The sequence below is a fragment of the Rhinatrema bivittatum genome, chromosome 10 (assembly GCF_901001135.1).
Source record: "Rhinatrema bivittatum chromosome 10, aRhiBiv1.1, whole genome shotgun sequence".
Lineage (NCBI taxonomy): Eukaryota > Metazoa > Chordata > Amphibia > Gymnophiona > Rhinatrematidae > Rhinatrema > Rhinatrema bivittatum.
The window spans coordinates 21,315,493-21,325,042 of record NC_042624.1 but is presented as its reverse complement, the minus strand read 5'-3'; the positions used below and the strand labels follow the sequence as shown (position 1 = coordinate 21,325,042).

General features: G+C 47.3%; 1 protein-coding gene across 3 annotated transcripts in view; it reads left to right on the top strand.

The window, feature by feature from the left end:
• The first annotated feature begins 4,598 nt into the window (after window positions 1–4,598).
• Window positions 4,599–9,550, top strand: part of ALDH9A1 (aldehyde dehydrogenase 9 family member A1) — a 339,496-nt gene continuing 334,544 nt past the window's right edge. Inside the window, exons 1-2 of one of the 3 annotated variants that reach the window (XM_029618255.1) lie at window positions 4,599–4,743; window positions 5,661–5,865. In XM_029618255.1, the coding sequence (XP_029474115.1) occupies window positions 5,670–5,865 (196 nt within the window). In that variant the 5' untranslated portion in view covers window positions 4,599–4,743; window positions 5,661–5,669. Of the gene's footprint in view, window positions 4,744–4,808; window positions 4,933–5,002; window positions 5,022–5,660; window positions 5,866–9,550 lie in introns of those variants that run through there. The other 2 variants (XM_029618257.1, XM_029618256.1) reach the window with 2 other exon arrangements.

Sequence of the window (9,550 nt, the reverse complement as noted above, 5' to 3'; positions counted from 1 at the left end):
CATTGCAAAAGGATAGAAAGTAAAGTTTGCCTTTTTGCAGATGATGCTAAGAACTGCAACAGAGTAGACATGCCTGAAGGAGTAGAGAATGAAAAAATGATGTAAAAATGAAGAATGGTCAAAGATTTGGCAGCTGGGAAGTGTAGAGTCATGCATCTAGGGTGCAGAATTGGAAAGAGCTGTATGCGATGGAGGGCGAAAGACTGATGTGTACAGACCAAGAGAGGGGGTAATAGTGTCTGGTGATCTGAAAGCAGCGAAGTAATGTGATAAGGTGATATCTAAAGCCAGGATGCTGGGCTGCATAGAGAGAGGGATAATAAGTAAGAAAAAAAGAGATGAAAATATCTTTAAACGTCCTTGGTGAGGCCTCACCTGGCATACTGTGTTCAGTGCTGGAGACCATATCTCAAAAGAGATGGAGAAAGGATGGAAGCAGTCCAGAGAAAGGTGACCAAAATGGTGTGGGGACAAAATCGGAAGACTTATGAGGAGAGGCTGAAGGATCTAAATATGTATACCCTAGAGGAGAGGAGGTGCAAGGGAGATATGATACAATCCTTCAGATAGGTATTAATGATATGGACATTTCAAACCTTTTCTATTGGAAACAGTAGAACTAGGGGGTCATGAAATAAGAACATAAGAAATTGCCATGCTGGGTCAGACCAAGGGTCCATCAAGCCCAGCATCCTGTTTCCAACAGAGGCCAAACCAGGCCACAAGAACCTGGCAATTACCCAAACACTAAGAAGATCCCATGCCACTGATGCAATTAATAGCAGTAGCTATTCCCTAAGTAAATTTGATTAATAGTCGTTAATGGACTTCTCCTCCAAGAACTTATCCAAACCTTTTTTGAACCCAGCTACACTAACTGCACTAGCCACATCCTCTGACAACAAATTCCAGAGTTTTATTGTGCATTGAGTGAAAAAGAAATTTCGCCGATTAGTCTTAAATGTGCTACTTGCTAACTTCATGGAATGTCCCCTAGTCCTTCTATTATTCGAAAGTGTAAACAAAACTACAGGGGGCACAACTCAGAACCAACATCAGGAAATATTTCTTCACAGAATGAGTAGTGGATGCCTGGAATGCCCTTCCGGAAGAGGTGGTGTGTGCAAAGGCTTACTAATGTTGCTATTTCAGTGGTTAAGACTGGGTTAGAACTGTACCTTTTCCCTTTTTATTTTGCATTTTATTTTACTGTTCATAAAGTGTTAATGAGAGAAACTGTAAGTTGTTAGAAACTAGCTTAGCTGCATATAAGCAGGAACCCAGCAATCCCCTGCTTCCTCTTTGGCAACAATAACAATAAGGCATATAAGCAAAGTAGACACCATAATGTGTTTAAGATAGCACATGCGGTACAGACAGGGAAGGGAACATGAACATGTGAACAATGAACAATCAAAGAGGAGAAAATATTGCTTCTTCAACAGCTGGCAAGTGGCAAGTAGAGATAAGATTGTACCCCTCCATACATCCCTCCCTGCACCTAGCTTTAGCAAGGACTTTTGCATGGAAAACTGTAACTTAGAAACTGCAGGTAGACAAAGGCATCATGAACAGTATCTTATTGGGCAAGGGCATTTGCACATACACAAGGGAAAAGGGAGGGGAGTCAGGAACAGGATTGAACAAGCAGAAGGAGTCAGGGAGATAAGCACAGCATGAGTCCAGCACATGGACAAAGGGGTTCAGTAATTGGCTACTGGGCACTGAGAAGATAAGGGTATAACCAATAGTAACAAGGGGGGGAGGTAAAGAAAAGAGGTTGGCATGAGCTGAGCAGCACCTGGACAGACAAGCTAGGGAACAGGGGAATGACCAAAAAAGGGAATTTGTAAAAACATAGACGGGCCGATACAGTAAGGAGCGGTAGGAAGAGCTGCGATAGTGCCGGGCGCACCCGCGTTTGCCACACGCACAGTCCTGCTTTCAAATAGCTTGAAAATGCAACCCGCGTCCAAGAAGCGTCTGTGAAGCGTTAGGCCCGCGCAACCCATTTTACTGTATAGGTGCTTAATACAGCGCGCCTATACAGTATCCTGGGTGCGCTGATACCTGTCATTTCAAATGTCATTTCAAATGACATTTGAAATGACAGGCACCAGGAAGTGGATCCCAACTTTAACCCATGAAAACCTAAAATCCCCTCCTCCCGAAGCGACTCGACATGTACCAACTTACCTTTTGTTGTTTTTCAGCCCTTTCAGCCTTCTCTGCCGTCTTCCGGAGGGGGCAGCCGGCGGCGAAAGCGGCTTGCAGCGGCCCCCCCCCCCCCCCCCCCCCCCCCCCGCGGAGGTCCCGGTTCTCCTGGCTCTCGATGATGTTCCAGCAGGTACTCCACGGCGCGGTTTCCTTTAACCATCTAGAGGCAGAGATCATGGCAACGGGATCCATAGCAAAGCTCCTCTGTCCGGGACAGTGCACGGCCCCACTTAATAATATTTCCCAGCTAAACTCGAGAGGAGCTGGGAGCCAGCTCGACTTCTGGCTGACAGCTAAACACCCCCCCCCCCCCCCAAAAAAAAAAGACTGCTGAGTTACGGCTTTGGAAGCGAAGCGTACTTTCATGGGCTTGAGCGCCCAAATTGATGGGCGCTCAAGCCAATGAAAGCACAGGGATGGGCAGGCGTGACGTCACGACATCACGCCCGCCCGTCCCTGTGCTTTCATTGGCTTGAGCGCCCAAATTGACGGGCGCTCAAGCCAATGAAAGCACAGGGACGGGCGGGCGTGACACACGCCGTGACGTCACGCACGCCTGTCCATGTGCTTTCATTGGCTTGAGCGCCCGTCAACTTGGGCGCTCAAGCCCATGAAAGTACGCTTCGCTTCCAAGGCCGTAACTCAGCAGTCTTTTTTTTTGGGGGGGGGGGGGGGGGTTAGCTGTCAGCCAGAAGTCGAGCTGGCTCCCAGCTCCTCTCGAGTTTAGCTGGGAAATATTATTAAGTGGGGCCGTGCACTGTCCTGGACAGAGGAGCTTTGCTATGGATCCCGTTGCCATAATCTCTGCCTGTAGATGGTGAAAGGAAACCGCACCGTGGAGTACCTGCTGGAACATCATCGAGAGCCAGGAGAACCGGGACTTGCGCGGGGGGGACCGCTGCAAGCCGCTTTCGCCGCCGGCTGCCCCCTCCGGAGGACGGCAGAGAAGGTTGAAGGGGCTGAAAGCAACAAAAAGTAAGTTGATAACGAGAACTTAGTTTGTTTTTTCTACTTATTATATAGCAATCGTTTGAAATGTTCTATGTAAATCGTTTGATATGTTCCATGTAAACTGCCACACGGCGGTAGTTATTTCAGTTACCTGTGAACCGGAGTGATATGTATTTTATACAGGAACTTCCGGTATATAAAAACCAAAAATAAATAAATAAATAAATGTCGAGTAGCTTCGGGAGGAGGGGATTTTAGGTTTTTAGGTTTCCTTTTGGGGGAAAGTTTGCAGTCTACCCTTAACCCTGCCTCTAACGCAGGGGTAGGGGTAGGCGGTAAATTAGCAGGTTAAACGCGTGGCTAAACTCCAGGTTAAAAAGGCGATAGTCGGGGCGTGCATTACTGAATGGGGGGGGAATAGCTAATCCGATCGTTTACATCTAATATACATGCCGCGGGCGGAAGGGGTTACGCGTTGATGTAAAGAGGCGGTAAGAATGGGTTAAAGGGGATAGTGAATCACGGGTTGGGCCAACGCGGCCAAATTGTGAGTAAAAGGCGGGTTAGAAACAGGGTAACTGCGGCCGCACTTTACTGTATTGACCTGTTAGGTAGTTATTGGGGGGGGGGGAGGCTAGGGAGGGGGCTTGCTTAGGCTGAGAAATGTATAAATTGAAAGGCACACTGCTGTGAGGGTGTGCCTACTTCTCTAAGACACTGGTACATGCAAGTTTGTGAAATAAAGATTTATATTGTTTCACTGAAGCTTGTGTTCACTCTCCTTCCTTCCAAGAAGGATTTGTTTATTTGTTTATATCAGTGGTAAGGACAAATTCTGTAAATAACTTCAAAACAGCATGGGATAAATCCTGCAGATTGCTAAATACTAGATGTTAGAAACGAAAAATGGGGAGCATGGGGGAACCTGCATGGAGTGCCTTTTACTATCAGTAACAGAAGCCGTGGGGGTAACCTGCACGGAGCATGACCAGCTTGCTGGGCAGACTGGATGGACCACTTGGTCTTTATCTGCAGACTTTATTGTTATTATGCAAATCATTTCCTCCTGTGCTATGCAAATAGAAAGCAAACAGAGATGCACATTTCCCAAAGGTAAGGACAAAATCAAAGACTTACCATAAAAGAATGAGCAGGAGAAATCCTTTATGGTTCTGGTGGAAAGAGCAGGAAAAGATGCCATCAAGCCAGAAATAACCGTCCGGGCTTATCACTAGCAGCAGCAACTTGATGCTGTACTTTCTGTAACCTCTACCTTTACTCAAGTTATCATTTTGTAATTTTTATTCCTTTCTTATCCTTTTATTTTAATCATTTTGAATATTACTTTGACAACGCATGAAAAAGTGTTATGCCAATAAAGTTATCTGAACATGAGGGCGCAGCCAAAGGCATTGCTACTCTGCTATCTCGTGTCAGCGTTGAGAAGGGGGAGAGGGTGGCGGATTTCCCACAATCCCCAGCGCCCTGGCGTACTGAGGCTCTGCTCCTCGTCTCCTGATCTCTATCGTCTTCAGGCTTCATTTTCTCTTTAAAACATCTGCAACGCAAGGGAATGTAAGTACACCAACATGAAAATAAGTGAAATATCTCCCTCCCCGGATACAGATGGCCAGAGTGCGTGTTTACAAAGTGTTGGCAGTGGTAATTGGCGGCGAGCAAAGGCTATGAGCAGGGGAGGAGGGACGATGGATAAGTGCAAGAGCTCAAATTGAAAAACAAAGTACAGAAGCTGGATATTAACCTGTGAGTACACAGTGCAAAGTTCGAGAACGGGGTGACAGAGCAAAACAGACGCTTTCCTGGTTGCTCTTTCTTTCATTGCACCGTGGAGTGTGAGATAACTTGTTTTACAAAAAGTTCCTGTCTGTGCCACTTTCCTGTCTGCTGGAGTTTTGCTGCATAGTTTGGCTTCACGTTTACCATTCTTTCTACCTTTCTCTTTTGCATTTCTTTTATGCCGGCATACTTTTGAACGGCTTTTATTTTCGTAGTTTGTTTGTAAGACTCATTCCAGTTATTCGGAATTGTATCCTTTATTGTATGGTTGGTTGAGCTGATTAGGAGGAGGGTTGATATAAGCAGTTCAACAACAATTACATTTGGAATTGATTCTGGTTATGTTTATCAGTTGGGATAACTTTGAATTCAATTGCAGGATAATTAATGATTGTACTGGTTTTCTGCCTGAATTCTTGCCTGGTCTTTTGGTTGCATAGATGGCGCACTGCATGGGTTGATACTATTACTTTTATTGCATTTGGTTGAATTAAATTATTGAAGGTGCCTGGAGTAGCTGTATTGTGTAGTAATCAGCAATTTTACTGGTTTACCAGTGCCTTTAGTATTATTGATCAGTGATTTAAATAAATGCTCAAAGATCACTCACTGGTAACAGTGACTTGTCAATACAGAGCAAGTGCCCCAGAGTTGCCTTTCTTTGGGAATTCTGAACCTCTCTCCCTCTCTTTCAGGCCTATTGAATGGTACTAAACTCTGGACCACGGTTGCTACAATTCAGTCTTCATATTGTGCACCATCGTCTCAGCTTTGCTGCCATGAGTTGCAGTGCTAGAACTGGTACCTTCCAGCAGGTCCTGCCCCTCAACTACCGCCATGGAACCCGCGTGGAACCAGTTGATGGCCAGGATAAAGAAGAAGCTTATGAACCTGCCACTGGTAAGGAGAAAGTGGAAGAGCGGTGTGGTGAGAGAAATGAGTTTCTTGGAGTCAGAGAGTGAGAAAGTGATGTGGGAGGGGAATTCTTAAGTGATTGGGATTTTGGATGAGGTGCACTGAGGCAGGGATTGGCAAATCTGGTCCTCTAGTGCCAGAAACGGGTCTGGTTTTCAGAATATCCACAACAAATATGCATGGCAATGCTTGTAAATATCTCATGCCTATTCATTGTGAATATCCTGTAAAACAAACCTGTTTGTCACTCGAGAACCGGAGTTGCCTGCCCCAACTCTTAGAAGTAGGAAGTGGGTAGTGAGATGGAATTTATAGTCCCCTGGTGGGGGAGTCTGAGTCTCAGGTGTGGCTGCCCTCGCAACATACATTCAGTTCTGTGTGTGGTAGTCAGTCATACAGAGTTTATAGGACTGGAGCCCTGAAGAGAGGAGCCCAGGGAAGGACTACAGAGGTCACATTCAAACCAGCCGTCCCAGGGAAAATATCAGCTAAGTCAGCAAGCACTTTAGCATAAGAACATAAATGCCATAGCTGCTCAGATCAAAGGTCCAGCAAGCCTAGAGTCCTGTCTTAGACAGTTGCTAATCCAGCTAACAAATACCCATAATCAGGGAAAAGCAGTGGCTTTCCTAAGTCTGAGAGGTCGGATAGGCTTCATGCCTGCCCAGCCAAGATAATATGGCGCCAGGCTCGCTGATGCAAGCCTGGCTGGCTTGTGCGGGGGGGAGGGGAGCCCCAAGATGGCTGGCTGGTCGGTCACCCGGGTTCCTCTTGCTCTCTCCTGCATTAGGATTGGTGGTTCTTTTGAACCACCCTTGGGTGGGAGCTGATTGGCTCCGGAGGGGGGTGGGAGGGGGGAGGAGCTGGAAGAGAAACTAACTGATCCCTCGGGGTCTGTCTCTCTTTCCAGCCTTGCTTCTGGCGCTGCATCCCACCCGCCCGCCCTTGTTGCTGTTGTTTGTTGTATGGGGTTTTATCGTTGTCGCAGCTTCAATGAGGGGTTGGTGGGTAGCCTGAACCAATTGGTGGGGGAGGTTTGTGCTTTGGTAACTGTGGCTGACCTGACCGGTGGGGGGGGGGGCAGGTCAGTGGTCCCTGGTCCCTAGCCAAAACAACTGGGTGCAGTTGTGGCTGGTACGGCTCCTTGCTGGACGGTGGCTGGGGTCGATTTATTCGACTCCTTGCTCGACGGTGGCGGGGGTCGATTTATTCAGCTCTTTGCTTGATGGCGGCGGGAATTGTGGGGGACATGAGAAAGGTGGGCGCTTCATACAGGCTGGGATAGCCTGGGGAGTGCCCACCCAGCAGGCTGGGATAGCTTGGGTTTGCACAATTGGCAGGCTGGGGTAGCCCGGGTTGCCCATCTTGCTGGCTGGTGGCGGATGGGTGCAAATTCAAGATTATATGTGTATGGCTCAGGCTCCGTGGTTTTAATAAAGCTGCAGCCTGTTGACTCCCACAACTTAATACACAACTGTGTTGTGTATTATGTGGTTGTAAAGGGGTGGGCTTAGGCAGAAGCGTCAGTCCTGGCTGCCCATATTATATACATGGGCAATGATTTATAGATTTTATTTTTTTCCTCCAGGAACCTGTCTAAACACTTAAAAACAAAGCAAAACAAAAAAACAGCGATACTAACTGCTTTCACCATGTCTTCTGCAAACAAATTTCACAGTACTGAGTGAAGAAAACATTCTCTGATTTGCTTTAAATCTGCTACTTAATAATAATTTGCCTATTTATCTGTTCCTCTTCACTGTTATCCCAGTGCTAGTAATAGTCCCCGGAGTTGCTGCAGGCACTGGGTAGCTCAGTGGAGAGAGAGAAGGGGCGTAGGCTTTATTTAACAGTACTATTTACCAGACAGAGGGATTTTTCATTTTTAAATTACCTGTTGGAAGGTTTTGGGTGGAGGACTCAGCCAGCAGAGGCCTTTGTAAAATGTTGCGGGGGGGAAGGGGTGGAAACTGGTCTAGGAAGCCCACCTTCAAATCTTGCTTTAAAAAAAAAAAAATTTACTTTAACCGGATATTTTTTTTTTTAAAGATATCCTGCTAAATAGCTGATTATCTGGCCATACAAGGCCTGATATCTTTAGGTCTATTATAAAGTTATCCAGCTAACTTACGGACCGAAACAGTAAGGAGCGGTAGGAAGAGCTGCGTTAGTGCCGGGCGCACCCGCGTTTGCCGCACACACAGTCCTGCTCACCTACCGCTTGATACTGTATTTAAATAGCTTGCAAATGCAAGCCGCGTCCAAGAAGCGTCTGTGAAGCGTTAGGCCTGTGCAACCCATTTTACTGTATAGGTGCTTAATACAGCGCCTATACAGTATCCTGGGTGCGCTGGTACCTGTCATTTCAAATGACATTTGAAATGACAGGCACCAGGAAGTGGATCCCAACTTTAACCCATGAAAACTTACTTTTTGTTGCTTTCAGCCCCTTCCCTTCTCTGCCGTCCTCCGGAGGGGGCAGCCGGCGGCGAAAGCAGCTTGCAGCGGTCCCCCCGCGCAGGTCCCGGTTCTCCTGGCTCAGCCCTCCTGCCCTCTCCAGTCACGGCGCGAGCGGAGCAAAGCGAAGCGTACTTTCATTGGCTTGAGCGCCCGTCATTTCGGGCGCTCAAGCCAATGTAAGCACATGGACGGGCGGGCGTGACGTCACGGTGTGCGTCATGCACGCCCGTCCATGTGCTTTCATTGGCTTGAGCGCCCAAATTGACGGGCGCTCAAGCCAATGAAAGTACGCTTCGCTTCGATTCGCTCGCACCGTGACTGGAGAGGGCACAGAACAGTGAGCTCTTACCTGACTTCACAATCTTCAGATGAGGGCTGACCCAGGAGAACCGGGACCTGCGCAGGGGGGACCGCTGCAAGCTGCTTTCGCCGCCGGCTGCCCCCTCCGGAGGACGGCAGAGAAGGGAAGGGGCTGAAAGCAACAAAAAGTAAATTGGTAACATGTCAAGTCGCTTAGGGAGGAGGGGATTTTAGGTTTTTAGGTTTCCTTTTGGGGGAAAGTTTGCCGTCTACCCTTACCCCTGCCTCTAACGCAGGGGTAGGGTTAGGCGGTAAATTAGCAGGTTAAACGCGCGGCAAAACGGCAGGGTAAAAAAGCGATAGTCGGGGCGCGCATTACTGTATGGGAGGGAATAGCTAATTCGATCGTTTACATGTAATATACATGCCGCGGGCGGAAGGGGTTACCCGGTGACTTAAAGAGGCGGTAAGAGTAGGTTAAAGGGGATAGTGTATCGTGGGTTGGACTAACGCATCCAAGAAGTGAGTAGAAAGCGGGTTAGGAGCAGGGTAACCGCGGCCGCACTTTACTGTATTGACCTGTTAGCCAGTTACAGTTGAAAATAGCATAAATTAAACAGATACGTTTACCTGCCCTGGAACACCCCTGGAATATATTTTTTTTTTTTTTATCCAGCTAAATTGAGTTGTCCGGATGAATGGCTTTGAATATTGACCGCTTAATCTTTAAGTGCCTTTTTTTTTACCCCTCAGGCCTCTAGCGGTCCAACTAACTCCCTCACTGGTTGTTGTTGTTGGGTTTTTTTTTTTGGCCTTTCTGGGGTGCTTCTTTTCAAAATCTCATTTGGCCTGCCTTATTAATGTTTTACATTTAACTTGCTAGTGTTTATGCACTTTCTTATTCTCTTAA